Genomic DNA, 22,373 nt, shown 5'->3' with positions numbered 1-22,373 from the left:
AAACAACATTAAATGCTGTTGTTTGAAGAACTGAACATTGTGAAATTTGTTTTAGTACACAAAGAGATATAAAGCGCATTGAAAAGGATGGATTATGGCCGGGACCGATGAGGCCAGTGCTCTGACTGCAAGAGTCCTTGAGCTTGGAGACCCGCAGTGTCCTGAAACCAGAAAACAAAGCACTGCACAATGTAAAACTGCCAGCCATTGGTGCCAGTGAATGACCAGAACAATGACTGAAGAAAAGAGAAACTACCTGCACTGAGGCTTCTGAGTGCATTATACTGATGCTGACAGAAATGCATTAAAAAACACACAATGTGTGTTTAGTTTTGTAAATCTGCAAAATTATGATATATAAAGATAAAAATTCAAACATTGTAATTTATTATGTGAAAATGTTGGTAAATAGCATCTCAATGATACGAAAATTAACACTGGCTCAGGGCTTTATACAATCAAAAAAAGAAAAAAAAATATATACATATATTAGATTAGATATTATATTTAATATAAGATTAGTGGAGTAGTAAGTTTCCTCTTACTTCAAAAATTCACGTTTAATTCAACGCGTTACTTGCCATTTCTCTTTATTTATTTGTGAAATGTACTATCAATTTCTAAGTGAAAATAGTTTCTACAGCAATTTTTTTTCAGGGTAGGACCACAATACATCCTTGAACATCAGTCATGTCCAGTGTGTTTGTACAGCACCATTAATAACTAAAGTGTCAATTCAAAACAGACGAATGTGCAATAATACAACATAAAAGCAGTGTGTAGCCTGAGTGGCACTGAAATCAGTCAATGGGGATGCCATTCGTCACAGAGCCAATAGTAGTTCACAGGAAGCTCTCGTCTCATTAATTATGAACGAGCAGGGTGCTAAATTATTCAGGGAACATATATCCTTGGGCTTGGAGACAGACAGAGATTGGTGCAATGTCACCGGGCTGGTTGAAGAGGGTAATATAGTCCGGATAGTTTAGCTGGAATGAAAGAAGGACGGCGTCTCTGAGTGTTTGTGTGTGTTTCCAGAGGTGCGTTCACACATTCGTGTCACGTCAGTATGTCTCACAGTGACGCTTAGATTGCTTTTTGGCTCATGGCACAACAATCTATCTCTGTATTGCAAAAAACAAAACAAAAACAAAACAAATCTCTTATTATGTTTTTGTTTCTTGTTAAATAAATCCAAATATCTTTAAAACATACTTGAGAAATTAAAATTTTGAGAAGTACTTTAGAAGTCATTGTTTATAGAAATGATATATAACTAAGTTTATTGTTCTTATCCCATTGGCAAATAGTTTTTTTTCTTGCATTAAGCATAATCTATGGAAGCTTGTTTCTGCCACGGAATTAAAAAAAAATAGTAATTGTGACTTTTTGTCTCATAATTCTAAGGAAAATGTCTGAATTGCAAGATATAAACTCAGGAAAAAATGTCATAATTATGCGAAAAAAAAGTTGCAATTACCTTTTTTATTTTATTTTTTATTCTGTGGCAAAAAAAAAAAAAAAACTGAACTGCAAGACATAAACAGAATTCAGTGAAAAACTGTATAAATTTCAAGATAAAAACTTAGAATTGCGAAGAAAAAAGTCTGAGTTTATATCTCGCAGTTCTGGCTTTTTTCTCAGATTTGCAAGATATGCAACTTCCAATTACAAAAAAAGTCTGAATTGTGAGAGTAAAAGTCGCAATTACCAATATTTTTAATTCCGTGGAGAAAGCAGGCTTACATAATAAACCACAGAAAATGTTGTTTGATTTATACTTAAAAAAAGAAAGGAAAAAAACAAAAACAATTTGCCAACGGGAAATAAAAATACATTTATTATTTAAGAAAAGAAGTTTGATCAAATTTGATAAAATAAAGGTAATTCAAGTGGTAATGTTTACATCTCAAGGAAAAATTTTATGGATGTTAGTCCATGTGATTGTAGACATTTTATTGCAAAACAAGACAGAAACAGAAGAAAAATGTTTTGCAGTGTACGGTCACCTGGTTAATGCGTCAGTCAAACTAAATCTGAATTCACAGGGGCCAGTGTTTATGAAGCCCTTAATAAATAAATCATTGTATGAATACTTTCCAAAACGGGAGATTCGATCGTACGCCAGGATAAATTAAAGCAGAGAGCTGTTTTTCTCTCTGTGTTCTATTGACACTCTGGCAGCGTTGCAAGCTTGGCAATAATTCACGGTCTCTGTTGACCCTCAAAGTCAGGTGAAGGAGCATCACTGATACGGACACACAGAGCAAACTTTACCTGCAGGCAGCTGAACTAATACAGTGACTTCTGGAAGATAAAATATGACTGAAACAAAGCAATGCGAGGACGTGCATCTGCAGATGGACAGAAACGCTTCTTTATGACTCAGAGAAACGGCTGTGACGGCCTACGTTTCTGTCCGCAGCAGATGGTTGCAGTCGTCTGGCGGTTCGAGCTGTCAGAAAACAAGCAAAACTCTCGGCACATTTCCCAAACTAAACTGAGCAGCATTTCCTCGCTGTAGGGTCTCTTCCGGTCGCAGACATAGAGACGCACAGACAGACACAAGAGTGAATCTCAGGAAACTTATATATAACACCAACAACTAACTAATAAATAAACTAAGAAATAAAAAAAATATTTAATATAAAATCTGTTACATTAATATAATATAGTATTATAATAATCATAATAAGAAATTATTAAAAGAAAAATTTAAAGAAAAAATAATATATATAATATTCTGAAGAAAGAAAAAACTTTAATATAAAATGAAACTTGAGAACATGCTCAGACAATATATTTCACATATTGTTTTTCTCATTTTATAATGTGAAACACCAACTATATAATATAACCATATTTAACACCAACCAAAAACATGAATAAATAAAATACAATAAATATTTTATATAAAATCTGTATAAAATGTTACATTTTATTACAATAATCATAATAAATTATTAAAAGAAAAATTCAAAGAAAATATATATATTTGTTCTTCAGAATAATAATAATTTAATATAAAATATTAAAATAATATATTTAATATATTTTTCTCATTTTATAGTATATATTATATAAAATGTACTATGTAAATATAATATACAAATAATGAATATAATGAATGAATGAATGAATACAAATTAATATAAAATACAATTAAAATGTTCAAGAACATACTGCCCATATTTAATCCCCAAAAATCCCATTTTTAAATATAAATTTTATTTTATTTTATTTTACATATTTTATATAAAATTTGATTTTTAAAAATGACATTAAATATAATTATATCATATAGTAATTTTGCCACAATAAAAATTGTATAATTTATAATCGATAATTATGTATATTTCATATAATTCTATAGCAATAATACTTTTATATAAAATATTTCAGAAATATAAAATGTATATAAGTCTGCTTTCATATAAGCCTACATTAACATTTGCATGCATTGTGACATTATCATTAAGCTAATTCTCATTTTGGTTTTAGTGTGAAATATGTTCATGTTGTTGTTGGGTGATGTTAGATTCACTCATTGCTCACCTGTGATGGTGATTTTGGCAGACCACTTGGACGTTCCCTCCAGCACAGCCTGTTTGGCCGTCTTCAGGTGAGCGTTGAAATCTTCCTTCGAGAGCTGAAACATCTCCTGGATCACCTCGAACACCTCGGGCCGGTTCTTCTCCCTGATTTTCATCCGTTCCTTCATAGCCATGATGATGTTTTGGGTTTTGTCTTCGGCTCCGTGTTTTGAGCTCTTCTCCACAGCACCTGCAGAGTGATTTACAGTACATGTGTTCTTACATTATCGCTGCTGATAATGAGTTGCCATTACAATTTGCACACTGTCCGACCTAAATAGTATGCAAGTTATCGAAAAACGCATCCTACTGGATTCTAATTATTTCCATGTACATAAACGTACCTCTAAGCACCTACAGTTTTGTCAGAAAACATGCCAACAACATGCCAATCATGTTAGCAACCTGCTAACCATGCTAAAACATGTTAAATTATGTTAACAGCATGCCACAATATGTTAACAATGTGCCAACAACATGCTAATCACGTTAAATCAAGTTAACAAAATGCTAAAATATGTTAGCAATGTGCTAGCAATATGCTAATCATGCTAAAAACATGCTAATCGTGCTAAAAACATGTTAACCACAATTCTAATCATGTTAAAACATACTAGCAATGTGCTAAACCATGCTAGCAACGTGTCAATTATGCTAACAACATACATGGCAATCATGCTAGCAACATGATAACAACATGCTAATCATGCTAAAAATACGTTAAATCGTGTTAACAACATGCTAAAATATGTTAGCAATGTGCTAGCAACATGGTAATCGTTGCTAGAAACATGCTAATCGTGCTAACATGCTAATCATGTTAAAAATATACTATCAATGTGCTAAATCATGCTAGCAGCATGATTATCAACATCTATCTAATCTATCTATCTAAACTTTCAGGCTAGGCTTTCTCAAGCCAACCTAAAGTTTGTCTCGCAAACTTTTTTGTCTTTAGCCTCAAATATTACTTCTAAGTGATGAGCAAAAAAGAACTTAACCATATTGACTGCAGTTCACTCAACGGCCACCGGTGTCACTAATAGCCAGTGATGGGAATAACGGCGTTATTTTTTTCAGTAACGAGTAATCAGACGAATTACTGTTTCCCCCGTTACAACGCCGTTACCGTTACTGACAATAAAATGTGGCGTTACTATATTATATTATTAGAATTTAATTGTTCAGTTCATCTGAATGGATGCTGCAGTGTAGCTGTATTTGACGTACCGTAAACTCTAGTGTGAAGCGCACGGCTCGCCTCGCTTTCTCTCACAGACACGCACGCAAAGAAAGATACAGAGCGAGAGAGTCTTTCATAACATGCAGAAGTGACGCGCCACATGTAAACGATATTCTTTGTTGTATTTTCCTGTCAAAATAACGGAGTTCCTTTGAAATTCTTCAGCCTTTAAGAACTGCCGGTTTCTCTGGTAGTGGGCGGAACTAATGCGCAAACGACAATCTCATTGGCTGGCGCTCACCTATTATCGTCCCTGTTTTGATTTCAGCAAATCAATTCGAGCGAACGCAGACAACGTGATTAATATTCATGAAACCAGCAGCTCATTAATCCTTAGTGCGTTTTATATTGATGACAAATATACACTTGGTTATTCTAATAACTAAAGTTCTATCATCATATAATATTAAATTATCATAATATTATATTATAATGCTTGACTGACTGATACTAAGTGTCAGTAGATAAATAGTGTAGATTAATGTACAATGTTTTATAATAATAATTTATTCTTTTTAGTGTCCATTTCATTAATTTAACATATTTAATATTGGGGGCATCCAAAGTTATTTGACATTTGAACATTTTTTTTAAAGTAACGCAATAGTTATTTTCCCTGGTAATCAGTTACTTTTATAATGAAAGTATAATGGTTTTATAATTAGAATGCCATGGAAAAGTTCATTTATTTCAGTAATTCAACTCAAATTGTGAAACTTGTGTATTAAATAAATTCAATGCACACAGACTCAAGTAGTTTAAGTCTTTGGTTCTTTTAATTGTGATGATTATGGCTCACATTTAACAAAAACCCACCAATTCGCTCAACAAATTAGAATACTTCATAAGACATTCATTTTTAGTGAATTGTTGGCCTTCTGGAAAGTATGTTCATTTACTGTATATGTACTCAATACTTGGTTAGTTGCTCCTTTTGCTTTAATTACTGCCTCAATTCAGCGTGGCATGGAGGTGATCAGTTTGTGGCACTGCTGAGGTGGTATGGAAGCCCAGGTTTCTTTGACAGTGGCCTTCAGCTCATCTGCATTTTTTGGTCTCTTGTTTCTCATTTTCCTCTTGACAATACCCCATAGATTCTCTCTGGGGTTCAGGTCTGGTGAGTTTGCTGGCCAGTCAAGCACACCAACACCATGGTCATTTAACCAACTTTTGGTGCTTTTGTCAGTGTGGGCAGGTGCCAAATCCTGCTGGAAAATGAAATCAGCATCTTTAAAAAGCTGGTCAGCAGAAGGAAGCATGAAGTGCTCCAATATTTCTTGGTAAACGTGTGCAGTGACTTTGGTTTTCAAAAAACACAATGGACCAACACCAGCAGATGACATTGCACCCCAAATCATCACAGACTGTGGAAACTTAACACTGGACTTCAAGCAACTTGGGCTATGAGCTTCTCCACCCTTCCTCCAGACTCTAGGACCTTGGTTTCCAAATGAAATACAAAACTTGCTCTCATCTGAAAAGAGGGCTTTGGACCACTGGGCAACAGTCCAGTTCTTCTTCTCCTTAGCCCAGGTAAGACGCCTCTGACGTTGACTGTGGTTCAGGAGTGGCTTAACAAGAGGAATACGACAACTGTAGCCAAATTCCTCGACACGTCTGTGTGTGGTGTTTCTTGATGCCTTGACCCCAGCCTCAGTCCATTCCTTGTGAAGTTCACCCAAATTCTCTTGAATCGATTTTGCTTGATTTTGCTCAACTTTCTGTTAACATGCTTGGATACAGCACTCTGTGAACAGCCAGCTTCTTTGGCAATGAATGTTTGTGGCTTACCCTCCTTGTGAAGGGTGTCAGTGATTGTCTTCTGGACAACTGTCAGATCAGCAGTCTTCCCCATGATTGTGTAGCCTAATGAACCAAACTGAGAGACCATTTTAAGGCTCAGGAAATCTTTGCAGGTGTTTTGAGTTGATTAGCTGATTGGCACGTCACCATATTCTAATTTGTTGAGATAGTGAATTGGTGGGTTTTTGTTAAATGTGAGCCAAAATCATCACAATTAAAAGAACCAAAGACTTAAACTACTTCAGTCTGTGTGCATTGAATTTATTTAATACACGAGTTTCACAATTTGAGTTGAATTACTGAAATAAATGAACTCTTCCACGACATTCTAATTTATTGAGATGCACCTGTATATATATATATATATATATATATATATATATATAGTCCCTTTAAGAGCTAATAGCCATTTAGTCTAGTTAATTTTGAAGTATATGTAATATTGCACATATCTAGATGACTTAGTGGAGTACAAATGACTCACTGTATCTCTCGGCACCCTGTTAAAATGAATCATTCATTCAGAGAAGCATAAACACCAAGCGAAAGCTTTATAAGAGTGTTCAAGAGGCGCTGGAAGTGGAAATAAAACAGCGTGACTGAGAGAAACAGTTTACTGGTGTCTCGCCCCAAATGTGATCTGAAAACGACAGAGGTTTTTTTCTTTCACATACCATACAAGCCAAACCAAACGCACATTTAAACACACACACACACACTCTCTAAATATGATGGGTTTGATGGCTCGTTTAATAAATCTCTCTCTGTACAGGCCCATTTGTGTCTTTGGCAGACGGCCACATCTGTGAGGTTTACTAGGGAACTCCATCACATATATCTCAGCCACAGTCTGACTTTAGCGCACGTCTGAGAGCATTGCGCTGCGCACTTGCGTCTTACAGAAGAGAAAATAGTTATTCTCTTAGTGCCAAACTGTTTAAATGGCATACCAGAGAAACAATAAAACAAACAGCTGCCGAAAGCAAACCGTCAGAGCCGAGAGCTGCCATGCGATGTGACAGACAGACAAAGGCATTTCAAAATGATGAGCACTGCTTATGGGCTTGCAACGTGATAAAGCAGACTTACATTTTCTGAAGAAAAATGAGTGTTCGCCCATGAAAAACTCACTGTTACAATGCTAAAGAGTAGCTGTGGAGTGTTTTTCGGTTTCTGCAGCTTTTCATGATTCAGTGATTGTGGAACACGACACAAAATCACTTTTTTCTTTTGCATAATTGATGCATAATTTACCACTAACTGCAAAATAATAAAAAAGAGCAGTGCTACTGAGATATCGACATGTTCAAACAACAAAAGACAGGAGAAGCTGAATAACTTTAGCAGCTTTAATTTAATTCATGCAGTGAAGTGTTTTATTTTACAATAAGGATTCATTTGTTAATAGATTAACTAACATTAACTAACAATGAGCAAGACATTTGTTACTGCATTTATTAATCTTTGTTGACATTAGTTAATAAAAATACATTGTTAGTTAATGTTATCTCAGGTCCATTAAATAATATTAACAGACACAACTTTTGATTTTAATAATGCTTTAGTAAATGCTGGATTAATTCATTATTAGTTTATGTTAACTAATATAGTTAACTCATGTTAACAAATGGAACCTTATTGTGAAGTGTTAGCAAATTTTTTAACTATTTTGTATGGATACCTGTTTCCGCCACATAATAAAAAAAAGAAATGGGGAAATGCCTTTTTATTTTATCTCACAATTTAGACTTTTTTTCACAAAATTTTCGCAATTTATATTTCACAATTGTGAGATAGAAACTCAGAACTTGCAATTCTGAATGGAATAAGAAATAAAGGAGGTAACTTTTTATCTCACAATTCTGAGAATTTGTAGTTTTTAATCGCACAAATCTGCATTTATTTCTTGCAATTCTGTTTTTGTCTTGGCATTCTGAGTTTATCGGAGTAAAAAAGGTAGTTGTGCCTTTTTATCTCACAATTTGGACTCTTTTCCTCGTAATTGAAGTGAAGTCAGAATTGCGTAAACAAAGTCAAAATTGTAAGATATAAAGTAAAATATATAAAAAATTGTGAGATAAAAAGTCACAATTACCATTTTAATTTTTTAATCTGGTGGTGAAAACAACCTTTCATCTGAATACTAAACCTACCTGAAATACTTTTATAATTTACTTTTCATTTGTGTTTTTGTCCTATTGGTTGTATGGGCTTTAATCGCAAATAAATAAATAAATAACCAAACTGTGGAATCTGGACTGGTTTTTAGCATTTATATCTCAAGCACTTTTACACCCATTTAAATGCAGAAGTAATAGTGATGCTTGACTGAGAAGTTTTAACTGCATTCTCTAAAGATGGACTTGACCTTCTCCATCTTGCTTATATAATCATTTACAGCCCTGATACCAGGTAAAGAGGGCTGAAATCTGAAAGACTGACTCACGTTGCAGACAGTCTGCGTTCAGGAGGTCCTGGCATTTCTCGTGGCATTTGACCCCGCATTCGGTGCAGCGCATGCCCTGCCGGGCGATGCCCCACAGCAGACCCTCACACTCGTGACAGTAGGTGGGTGCCGTGGCCGTCCACACCTCGAAATTATGGGGCGTGGTGGAGGAGATGGGATAGATCAGCGCTTGCAGGGTCTTTCTGAGCACGTGCAGTTTCTGTGAAAAGAGAGAGAATTTACAGCAAGAGGGCAGAAAGATGCACAATCAATGTTTTTCTCAAATCAATGAAGGTCTTAGAAGAAAAATGAGGGTTCGTGGTGATCACAGTACTCGATATTGCCACTACTGCTGTGAATAAATGTGGTTTAAAAAACATAAATCTATTTTATTGCTGTTTTCAGGATAACCTGTGCTCCTTAGAGAAGCCAAGAACACTGCAACACTGCAACTTTCAGCTTTTGCTCTGAAATGGTTTAAAGTTGCTTTTTTTATATAAGAGGCAGAGTTATTTAATATCATTGAGATACTATTATAGTGGGGGTTTTTTATATTTTAATTAGTATTTTTGTATATTCCATTTTCATTTTAATTTTAGTTTAGTTTAATTAGTTTTAATGTATGTTTTTGTAACTTTTTAACGTCTACATAGCTTTTATTCATTTTTATTTCATTTTTATTTTAGTACATCAAGTTAAACTAAATGAAATTAAGAACTTATTTTGGAAGATAGCTGAGATCAAATAAGTTTACTTTTTTAAATTTTATTTGAGTTAAAAATTATTTTAATTAGTAATGATATTTTATGGTTTTATCTAAGTGGATTGTTTATATGTGCACAAAGTAAAATACATTAAAAATATATTATTATATAAGCACTATTATATATAATATTACACAGGTTTTTAGCTCAATTAAAAAGTAAATTAAAAAAAATTACTGATTTAAATATTAATATTTAAGAATTATTATTATTATTATTTTTGCATGGATCAGTATAAAAATGCATAGCAATATTTACCTACACATATTTTTAACGAAACACATGAAAACTACCATACTGGGACTTTAGTGAATCAATTTTCAAAACAATAACTATCTCCAGCAAAATCAATGTGAGTAAACTGTGAAATTTTAAGTGCATAATATCACAATTATTAATCTGACATATATTTCTAAATCAGATTCATATACATGCTCTGTAGTTCAAGATCTCCGCTCATAACAAAACACTCACAGATGCCTCGGTCAGCTGGTGTGCAGAGAAATCATAATATAGTATTTTTTTTTTTAAGATATCATGCTGATATTAATTTCACTAATTATAGCGCACATGCGAAGCCCACACAGTGTTTTCAATCTGTCCTTGTTGAGACTAACAGGGTGAATCTCACAAAACCAAACCTGTGAAGAACATGCACAGTATGCCACCCCAAAATAAACAGAAACATATATATATATATATAATAAGTTTATTATTCCTTCTTTCTTTCTTTTGAATCTGAAGTCATGTTCTTGACAGGTTTCGTGGGATTCGCTCAGTGGACATTCGTCTTCGTTGTGAATAGTTTGCTTTCACAGGCAGAAGTGGTGGAGAGAATCTGACCACATCTACTGTATCCTTATGAAAGAGCAGAATTAATGTGCACATAAATCTGTCTTTTTAAAGCTGGAAAAGACAAAGAGCAAGCGAGAGTGAAGGAGAGGTGGGCTGGTGATGTACAGCACTTTCCTTTCCCATGATGCACTTTTGCTGAGACGTGTGTTCTGCTCTCCGCCCACAGAGTCATTACGTTAAGAGCTGCCGAGAATTCAGCGTACAAACGGCTATTAATGAAATAAAGCAAACTAAAAGTACTGCAGAGTGAAAATTCAGGCTAATTAGCAAAGTAAACCTAAAAATAGACAAACTGAGAAACTTCCCTCACCAAACTCTGAGGGGAAATTTAGATACAAAACAGCAACAGCATCAAATACCAAGTGAAAAAATAACTGATAATGCACAAATGAAACTTTACCGAATGATTAATGGTGGTTGTCTTAGTTATATTTAACACTTAAATGGGTCACATCATACATTTGGTCAATTAACTTTACCCTGAGATCCTCTTATGAAGTCAAAGTTAATGCATGAATTGTGTTGAATGTTTCTTCATCAGGTTTGGAGACATGTAGCATTGCATCACTTGCTCACCAATGGATGCTCTGCAGTGAATGGGTGCCGTCAGAATGAGCTGATAAAAACATCAAAATAATCCACACCACTCCAGTCCATCAGTCAGCATCTTGAGAAGCAAAACGTTGCGTGTTTGTAAGACAAAAAAAATCATTAAGACGTTTAAACTTCAAAAAGTTTGTCTTTTCTGAAACAGGAGAGAAATCTGCACAAATCAAGCTATAAAATATATATTTGTTAAGAGCTGTTTTGGCTTGTAAAATGCTGCTTGCTCTGTGCAGATTTCTCTTCTGATTCAGACAAAACAAACTTTTTGAAGGAGTGGATTACTTGTGGATTATTGTGATGTTTTTATCAGCTGTTTAGACTCTCATTCTGACGGCACCCATTCACTGCAGAGCATCCATTGCTGAGACACTGATGCAATGACACATTTCTGCAAACTATTCTTTTATCTCAGATATGTGATGTATTACCACAAAAATCATCCCTACACAAACATATCATGATCAAAAAGATTTAATTATGTCTGTCAAATCAACTTCATATATATACATATTGCATTTATGAGGTCTGATTGCTGCTGGCCATTACGCCCTCGACCCGTAAAGTTATGCAAATGAGGAGGAATTAACAGCTGGCAAAAACGGAAACGGACTTTCCTATTTAATTTAGCGACTCTGGAGCAACCAGATGAGTTATCCCCTGAATTAAACACTGGGCTATCAGCCAGAGAGAGAGGGAATATTCATGGAGTAATCGCTCACGCTGAACAAAGCGGTCAGGAGTGTCACAAACTCCAGCAGAAATGAGGGACGGAGGAATTAAACCATCTGTCAAACACACAGCCGCTGACCCACACAGATCGTTCAGCCCCAAAACGACAACACTCACAACGTTTCAAACCTTTTCTTTTGTGTTCAACAGGAAAAAAAAAAAACGAGACTTGAAGGTGAATAAATAAAGATTTTCATTTTTGGAGGAACTAAGCCTTTAACTGTTGGAAAACAGCAGCTCGTCCTCTGAGAAACACCAGCCAATGAAATGTTTGGAAGCGTCCTCCATGCCTGGAGCTCTCGGCTTCCAGACCCACTGCGGTGACGTCTTTGGTTGGGATGTGTTTCTGCGCTGGAGGCCACGGCAGGTGCCGGAAATGCCGTGATGCCAATTGATTATTGCGTCTGAGGACCTGCTGACTGCATCTGTATGGATCTTGAGCACTGCTGCTCAAAAGTCTGAGGGTTTTCTTTGAAAGAAAGTAACACTTTCATTCAGCAAGGATGCATTAAACTGATCAAACATGAGTTTAAAGAATGAGGTTGTTTATAATGTTAGATTTCTATTTCAAAGAAATTCTGTTCTTTTGAACTTCCTATGCATCAAATCATGGGGGGGGGGGATATTGGCTTCGGTAAAAATATTAATCAGAACAACTGTTTTCAACATTGATAATAATCAGAAATGTTTCCTGAGCTGCAAATTAGCATATTAGAATTATTTCTGAAGGATCATGTGACACTGAAGACTGGAGTAATGATGTTGAAAATACAGCTTCGCATCTCTACACGAGCTATCAAAATATTTAAGCAAGATTATTTTTTTATTTTTAAAGACTTCATATAGTGAGAAATCAAATTTAAAATAAGAGTTTGTAAATTTCAGCATTCATAACTTCCTCCAGAAGACCATTATCTTAAACAAATCCACAAAAACAGCTTGTTAGGATGGATATTATTATTATTGCAAAGCAGCAGAAGAACTAGTAAACCACTATGTGGTAATCTGTGTTCACATCCATTCATATGCATGCAAATGCATGTGTAGATGTTTATATAATGAAACATATTATGACTTTAGCCAATCTAAACGCTACAGATTGACCTCTTGACTTGCAAAGCTGCATGGTTTGCAATATATTCAAAACATATAATTGTTTAACAAGCCATACAGTATGATATTACTCATATGCAAAGACCAAAAAATGTAAAGAGACAATTTGCATAAAAGATACGGCAGCGAAAAACGTCAAAGAGAACAAAGAATGCTGGTCATGTAAAACTAAATAATGAATGTTTCTGGCACAGAAAACCTTGACTAACATGATCTCAGGAGAAAACTGACTGAGGTGTTTCGCTGAATAATGTCACGGACCGAATCCAAACACTCTCTGTTGATTTCTCTCCTTCTTGCTGTGAGTGTTGAGGACGGAGATAGTAATATAACAGTTTCTATCCTTGTTTTCCGGTGTCTTCTTAAGCATATGGGCTGCTTTCGGCACGCTGTTCTCGGAGGGATTGTGTCGCTGCTGTAATTTCTCCCTCAGCCCCCTCACATTGTTTCTTTCTCTCTCTCGTATTTTACTTTCTTTCGCTCTCTCGCCGGTGTGTTTAATGCATTTAAAAGTCTTCAGACATCTGTTCGGCCTACTTAGAAATCTGTCCGCCAGCTCTCTATATCTGACCCTCCTCCTTTTTAGGTCTAAGACCCGTCGAAGGCTGTTTGGAAACAGGTGCATCTAAAAGAGTGATTGCGCTGCTGCTGTTCTTCAGAGGACTGCTAGTGTTGGATTAAGAGCGAATGGACCGGCCCATCGGAGCCTGACTCTGACCTGTCTATTTATCACTCGCTAACACTGCCTTCAACCCATGCCGCAATGATTGCACTGTATAACGGGATGAGAAAAACACTACCGCAATGCTGTGAGACTAGTGGGAATCGCTAGATTTCCTCCAAACTTCATGCAGCAAAAAACAGGGTTGAAAAATCAAGGTCGAAACTAGTCACTGCCACAGTTTTAATGCCAGGTTAGTGCAGTCAAATCACTGTAAGATCCATGACATCTGATATTGTGCTATTACGTATTTCCCTAGAAACCACACAATATATCTATGAATGCATTTTGTTCACCTAAACATAGCAATTCTGTTATCATTTGCTTGTTGTTTAAACCTGAAAACCTATTTTTGTCCATACAGTTGAAGTCAATGGGGTCCAAAACAGCACTGGGCCCCACTTGCTTTCATTGTAAGGATGCAAAAACACTGTCTGTTCTTCAGAAAGGTTAGAAATTAAATGATCTTTTTTTTTTGGCGTGAACTACCTATTTAGGTTTTTTTAGAAAATATGACTTATTCAGCTGTTTTATGAGGCAACAGGCTTGTGTGACTAAACTACATTTCCCATCATTCTCTGCAGCAGGACAATAGTTATAGAGTACACTTGTTTCTAAAAGTATTTTTCCCATGAAGAAAAAACAAAACCAAAAAAAAAAAAAAAACAGTTACAAGGTGAATCACAACATTACAAACGCTGATTTTAAGCAAATAATAATAACAAAATAAATAAATAAATAAATAAAATAAAAATAGGACTAAAACACAAAAATGTACTTAATGGCTTGAATGAGGGAAAGAACTACAATCCCATGAAGCATTGCAAATGACATGACTGAATTAAAAACTATTATTTTAAAGATGTATGTTTTACATTTATTGCAAAATGTGTATCGTCTCGGTTACGTACGTAACCCTTGTTCCCTGATGGAGGGAACGGAGACGTTATGTCGTGACGACATAGGGGGATTTACTTGGGAGCCCCAATCATCTCTGACTTAAGAGAAAACGCCAATGAATATTGGCTAGTGGATTTTGCATACCTGCGCCACTCCCCGTGCACACGGGTATAAATAGGCGGCAGGTGCATCCACTCATTAGGTTTTACGCTGAGGAGCCGAGAACGAGTCCCTGGCAACCAGCGATGGTTCAAGATTGTGGCATGGGGACATAACGTCTCCGTTCCCTCCATCAGGGAACGAGGGTTACGTACGTAACCGAGACGTTCCCTATCTGTCGGTCACTACGAGTTATGTCGTGACGACATTGGGGTCTTATGGAAAGCGCCACAACCTGAACCCCATCACAACCTTGTGGCATGCAGATACTGACAAGCGAGCGTGTGACAGACAAATGCCATGCGAAAGGTCGCAACCTTCCCATCGCCCCAGCGCAAATTCGCTAACCTTGGTGCCCGCAGGGACCACTGAGTACATCGCTGCTGGATATAGCCAAGCCGCTGTTCCTTTTCCCACAGAAGTCGGAAGGGATTTCGACCTTCAATGAAAGATAGCTTCAAGTCTTTCCTATTTGTTGTTACAGCTTGGCAGTAACGACGGGGAAGCGAGCCTTCCAGAGAAGGGCGCTACGGAGGCCACATCCTGCCCGAAGGGAGGTAACATGTGGAGACACTGATATGGACTGACCCAGGCCTGGGGCAGTACTACATACGACTGGACCCTGGGGCAGATCCTACCTAGGGGTAGGGAGGAGTGCTGCCAACGGGGCCTGACAGAGGCTCTGTCAAAGGGAAGACACGGGTTTACCGTGAGGGAAACCTTACCGTGGTATAATACACATATGGGATTACCCGAAGGGAATCAAGCCATACGGACACCTAGCCCAGTACAGGGGCTGACCGGAGACCCGGGCGAGCTAACACAAGTACTGGGCCTGGCGTCAGACTGCTCCGCCCAGTCTGACTGCCGGGGGTGCTGGAGGAACTCCACCAGGGTTCGCCGTCCGGGGAACTGAACTGGAGGAGGAAAACAACGCTCACATCCCCGGTGAGGGGGAATGGCGCAGCAAGCATGACACCGGCCAGCTCTTCCCGCCACTTACCTGTTACCCAACACGCTGGAAGAAACTGGCTCGACACGCAGATTGTAAAATTTCACGAAGGTGTTCGGTGTCGACCAGCCCGCAGCTCTACAGATGTCTGCCAGAGAGGCGCCGTGCGCCAACGCATAGAAGGAGGCAACACTCCGTGTGGAGTGAGCCCTCACCCCTAGGGGGCACGGCTCGCCTTGGGATTGGTACACCAAGGCGATGGCATCCACTATCCAGTGGGCCAACCTCTGCTTGGAGACAGCCTTCCCTTTCTGCTGACCTCCGTGGCAGACAAAGAGCTGCTCAGAGCTTCTAAAGCTCTGGGTGCGGTCCACGTATATGCACAACGCTCTTACGGGACACAGCAACGCCAAGGCTGGATCTGCCTCCTCCGAGGGCAGGGCTTGCAGGTTCACCACCTGATCGCGGAAGGGCGTGGTGGGAACCTTAGGCACGTATCCAGGCCGGGGTCTCAGGACAACGTGAGAGTAGACCGCCCGAACACAAGGCACTCTTCGCTCACCGAAAATGCTTGGAGGTCCCCGACCCTCTTGATGGAAGTGAGCGCGGTCAGGAGCGCTGTCTTAGCAGACAGGAACTTAAGCTCAACTGAGTCCAGCGGCTCAAAGGGACCCCTCTGAAGCCCAGCCAGGACAATAGAGAGATCCCAGGGGGGTATCAGGGGTGGCCTAGGAGGGTTCAACCTCCTGGCACCCCTCAGGAACCTCACGATGAGATCGTGCTTTCCCAGGGACCGGCCGTCCACTGCATCGTGATGGGCCGCAATAGCAGCCACATACACCTTCAAGGTGGAGGGTGACAGCCTACGCTTCAACCTTTCTTGCAGGAAAGAAAGCACTACTCCAATCGTGCATCTCTGGGGGTCTTCTCGGCGAGAAGAACACCAGTTCGCGAACAGACTCCACTTCAGTGCATAGGCTTGCCTTGTTGAAGGAGCTCTAGCCTGAGTGATGGTCTCTACCACAGTCCGTGGGAGACCGCTCAAGTCTGCCGCGTCTCGTCCAGGAGCCACACGTGGAGGTTCCACAGATCTGGACGCGGGTGCCATATGGTGCCAAGCCCCTGAGAAAGGAGGTCCTTCCTCAGAGGGATGCGCCAGGGAAGAGCTGTCGCAAGGAGTATGAGTTCGGGAAACCAGGTCCGGGTGGGCCAGTACGGCGCGACCAGCAGGACCTGCTCCTCGTCTTCCCTGACCTTGCACAGTGTCTGTGCAAGCAGGCTCACTGGGGGAAACGCATACTTGCGCAGAGCCCGAGGCCAGCTATGTGCCAGTGCATCCGTGCCGAGGGGGCCCTCGGTCAGGGAGTAATACAGCTGGCAGTGGGAGGACTCGCGGGAAGCAAACAGGTCTACCTGAGCTTCCCCGAATCGACTCCAGATCAGCCGGACTGTCTCGGGATGGAGTCGCCATTCTCCGGGGAACGTAAGCTGTCGTGAGAGCGCGTCGGCCGCACGATTGAGCTCCCCCGGAATATGGACAGCACGCAGCGACTTGAGAAGTCTCCAGAGGAGGAGATGGCGGGCGAGCTGTGACATGCGACGTGATTGTACACCTCCCAACCGGTTGATGTACGAAACAGTCGCAGTGTTGTCCGTACGGACCAACACGTGCTTGCCGAGCAGCAGTGGCCGGAACTGCCGCAAAGCTAGATGCACTGTCAACAACTCTAGGCAGTTGATGTGCCAAAGCAGTCGAGGCCCTGTCCAGGGCCCCGAGGCTGCCTGCCCATTGCATGTAGCGCCCCAACCCGTACTGGAGGCATCCGTCGTGACAACGACATGCCGGGACACTTGTTCTAGGGACATCCCGGCCCGTAGAAAGGCAAGGTCCGTCCAGGGGCTGAAGGAGCGGCGACACTCCTGTGTGATGTTCACACGAAGCGTACCGCGACGCCATGCCCACCTCGGGACTCGGGAGTGCAACCAGTGCTGAAGTGGTCTCATATGAAGCAATCCGAGCGGCGTGACTGCGGCTGCGGATGCCATATGCCCCAGGAGCCTCTGAAACTGTTTCAGAGGAACCACAGTCCTGCCTCTGAAGGAACTCAGGCAGTTCAGCAGCGGGGGAAGGAGCGGCGCTGTCCCTGCCGTCTCCTGAGAAAGAGCAGCTTCCCACATCACTGGGTTGCCCGTGTCAGGGCCGCTTTGTCGCCTATCTGGGCGATTAGGGGCCAACTGGGACACGGGGGGCGCCGCACTCCTGCGAGAAGCTCGACGCACCGGCATATGGGACGATTCAGCACGGGGCGGAGCAGCTCTGGAGGACGCGGGAGGGCGCCCATGGCGACAAGCAGACTGGGGCTTGCCCTGCGGCGGAGCGGTGCATCACGCCGGGGTAAGCTACTTACCTGTTACCCAATTGGCCTCGGTCTGCTTCTGTACTGCCGAGAACTGCTGGGCACAGTTCTCGACAGTGTCGCCGAACAGTCCAGCCTGGGAGACGAGAGCGGCGAACAGCGCACTGTCGACATCGCTCTTCTCAAGGCTGAGCCATAGATGGCCGTCTTGGACCCCAAGTGTGGACATCGCCTTCCCGAGGACTGCGCTGTGACTTCCATCGCCCGAAGGGCACAGTCAGTCACCGAGCACAGTTCCTGCATCAACCTCGGGTTGGTACTACCCTCGTGCATTTTAATGCCTTGGCTGGTGTACTGCAGGATAGCCATGGCATGCAGGGCAGAGGCAGCTTGCCCATTGCATGTAGCGCCCCAACCCGTACTGGAGGCATCCGTCGTGACAACGACATGCCGGGACACTTGTTCTAGGGACATCCCGGCCCGTGAAAGGCAAGGTCCGTCCAGGGCTGAAGGAGCGGCGACACTCCTGTGTGATGTTCACACGGCGTACGCGACGCCATGCCCACCTCGGGACTCGGGAGTGCAACCAGTGCTGAAGTGGTCTCATATGAAGCAATCCGGCGGCGTGACTGCGGCTGCGGATGCCATATGCCCCAGGAGCCTCTGAAACTGTTTCAGAGGAACCACAGTCCTGCCTCTGAAGGAACTCAGGCAGTTCAGCAGCGGGGGAAGGAGCGGCGCTGTCCCTGCCGTCTCCTGAGAAAGAGCAGCTTCCCACATCACTGGGTTGCCCGTGTCAGGGCCGCTTTGTCGCCTATCTGGGCGATTAGGGGCCAACTGGGACACGGGGCGCCGCACTCCTGCGAAGCTCGGCGCACCGGCATATGGGACGATTCAGCACGGGGCGGAGCAGCTCTGGAGGACGCGGGAGGGCGCCCACGGCGACAAGCAGACTGGGGCTTGCCCTGCGGCGGAGCGGTGCATCACGCCGGGGTAAGCTACTTACCTGTTACCCAATTGGCCTCGGTCTGCTTCTGTACTGCCGAGAACTGCTGGGCACAGTTCTCGACAGTGTCGCCAACAGTCCAGCCTGGGAGGCAGAGCGGCGAACAGCGCACTGTCGACATCGCTCTTCTCAAGGCTGAGCCATAGATGGCCGTCTTGGACCCCAAGTGTGGACATCGCCTTCCCGAGGACTGCGCCAGACTTCCATCGCCCGAAGGGCACAGTCAGTCACCGAGCACAGTTCCTGCATCAACCTCGGGTTGGTACTACCCTCGTGCATTTTAATGCCTTGGCTGGTGTACTCGCAGGATAGCCATGGCATGCAGGGCAGAGGCAGCTTGGCCCGCAGCACTGTAAGCTTTGGCCGCGGGCGGCCGTCAGCCTACAGGCTTTGGACGGGAGACAAGACGATTCCTTCAAGTGGTGGCGCTTTGCGGGCACAAGTGCACCGCAAACACACTCTCCACCTGGGAAATGTCAACGTACCCCCTAGCTGCCCCGCCGTCGAGGGTAGCGAGGATGGGGGAGGCAGACGAGCCGCTTCTGGCCGTAAAAAGGGGCCATCCACGACTTCGTTAGCTCCCCATGCACTTCCGGGAAGAAAGGAACCGGGGCAGGGCGTGGTCGCGAGCCACGGCCCGTGCCGAGGAACCAATCATCTCACCGCGAGGGCTCAGGACTAGGAGGTGTGCACGCCTCCAGCCCGATGCTCGCGGCGGCCCGGGAAAGCACGGCCGTCAACTCTGGGTTCGATTCGGTGGCGGCCGCGACTCTTGAGGGAGGCAGCCCCGCCGAATCTTCATCCTCAGAGGACGATTGCCCATCCCCCGATGCTGCGATCGACGTCTGATCCTCTATCGGTGCACCAAATGAAACGCTGGGCACGCTGTGAGACGGCACAGCAGAATCACCGGGGAGCCGCACAGAACAGCTGCTGCGGGAGGAGTGAGAGGTCCGTGGGGACTGGCCCGGCGGAAAGGCTCTCACTGTAACCCTCAGATCGCCCAGAGCACTAGCCGATGGTTCTCTGTTCGTGGCAGAGAAGCCAGCGCGGGTAGTGACAGAGGGAGCCCCTCCCATCCCCGTGAGGAGAGAGAGGCGCGATCGCAGCGCTGCCATGGTTACACGCTCAGAGCGAACGCATAAACCATCCACGAACGCAGCTTCAGCGCGCTGGATGCCCAGACACTGAAGACAACGATCGTGGCCGTGGATGGAGGATAGGAAACGACCACAACCAAGACGTCTTTAAAAAGACGCGAACCGACCGTGATTTGCTCTTTTAGGAAATCTGCTCTTTTTAGTTGAAGTGCCCAGGGGAATCGCTGCAGACAGGGACACCGCTGTTCGCACCATAGCGCCAACCAGAACAGCTTCCAGACAGATGATGAATGTCTCTTTGTGGAGATCAACACGTTCATCCACTCGGCTCCGAAGCAAAAATCTAATGAGTGGATGCACCTGCCGCCTATTTATACCCGTGTGCACGGGGAGTGGCGCAGGTATGCAAAATCCACTAGCCAATATTCATTGGCGTTTTCTCTTAAGTCAGAGATGGTTGGGGCTCCCAAGTAAATCCCCCTATGTCGTCACGACATAACTCGTAGTGACCGACAGATAGGGAAATATGGTTATATTTTGGCATGACTAGCTTGTTTTGACTGTCTGATTAATCTTTATCTATGTCTTTATCTTTATCTTTATCAGTTCTTTATTGTCTCCATGAGGAGAAATTTGTCTTGAGCAGTCAAGAGAGCAGATCAACTTTACCAAATTACACACACACACAAAATAAATAAAATAAAATAAAATCACAATACCCAACACAGATTTCTTTGGAGATTTCTTTGAAGAATCATGGGTAATGTAGTTTGTCACCAAGCTTTCTGCTGTTAAACATGATTATAATAATAATTTGAAATAATTCAAGCTGATGCAGAAGCATATATCATTGATTAACAACCTCATAGTTCACATTATGTCTGTCTTTACTGGTCTATATGTTATTGTTAAAAGTCAATTCGGAGAAAATTAATGGGATTTTTACATCCGGAGCCTGACTCTTGCGCTCTGTTATAAAATAAACAGATACATCATACACTACACGCCTAATGCACATCCAAGTAATTTTGTTGTCAAAAAAAAGCCATCCTGTTTTTTTTGGTAGATAAAAACAGAGAGAAAGAAATGGGAAATTACTCAGCATGTCCATTCTGTGCCTGAATGCACATCATGTTATAATTAAAACTGCCCAAATACATAAAGCAGAACATTCCTAGGCTGTGCTAGTCTTCAGCTCAGGTAAATTCCTGCATCTCTCTGTCACAACAGAGAACTGAACATCACATCACACCATGTCATTCTGGGCCGTTTATTTGGCGGATCAATTAATGGGAGGGAAGAAGGTCTGGAAAAAAAGAAGAGTTATTCTTCTTCTATTGATTGAGACGTTCTTTCCTCACTCAGGGCTTTGGCCCCTCCGTCGAATTAAAGTACAAGAATACAATTCAAACGAGAATTATCGATCAACACCCAAATAATCAGAAAGCATCTTAATGCGGATACAACAGCGATATTCTCTTTAACACTGATAAATGCTGTTCTTTTTAAACTTTCGATTCATCAAACAAGCCTAAAATAAGTTTATAAAATCACAGTTTCCCACAAAAATATTGTGCAGCACAACTGTTTTCAACATTGATAATAATCAGCAATGTTTCTTGAGCAGCATATCAGCATATTAGAATGATTTCTGAAGATCATGTGACACTGAAGACTGGAGTAATGATGCTGAAATTCAGCTTTGATCACGGAAATAAATGACATTTTAACATATATTCACATAGAAAACAGCTATTTTAAATTGTAATAATATTTCAAATTTTTACTGTATTTCTGATCAAATAAATGCAGTTTGTTTTGATGAGCAGAAGAGACTTCTTTTATAAACATTTTAAAAATCTATCTTTTGAACAGTAGTGTACATCAAAGATCATCTTGTGATGTCTTTAACACAGAAATAAATTCACTCAAAACTATATTTCATGTCCATTTATTTACTTACTGTACTTTGTACGTAAGTAGAAGTGTATTAAGTCACTACTTATGAAATAAATATATACTTAGT

The 22,373-nt window shown here is 41.5% G+C and overlaps 1 protein-coding gene across 1 annotated transcript in view; it reads right to left on the bottom strand.

Annotated features, from left to right (window-relative positions):
- LOC131524658 (protein unc-13 homolog C-like) overlaps positions 1–22,373 on the bottom strand; it is a 169,715-nt gene that overhangs the window by 122,589 nt on the left and 24,753 nt on the right. The window contains 2 exon segments of the mRNA XM_058751895.1: positions 3,556–3,783; positions 9,086–9,305. Coding sequence (XP_058607878.1) covers positions 3,556–3,783; positions 9,086–9,305 — 448 coding nt within the window.

The sequence above is a fragment of the Onychostoma macrolepis genome, chromosome 18 (assembly GCF_012432095.1).
Source record: "Onychostoma macrolepis isolate SWU-2019 chromosome 18, ASM1243209v1, whole genome shotgun sequence".
Taxonomy (NCBI): Eukaryota; Metazoa; Chordata; class Actinopteri; order Cypriniformes; family Cyprinidae; genus Onychostoma; species Onychostoma macrolepis.
Note: the sequence above shows the minus strand (reverse complement) of the source record. Positions and strands in the feature narration are given on the sequence as shown.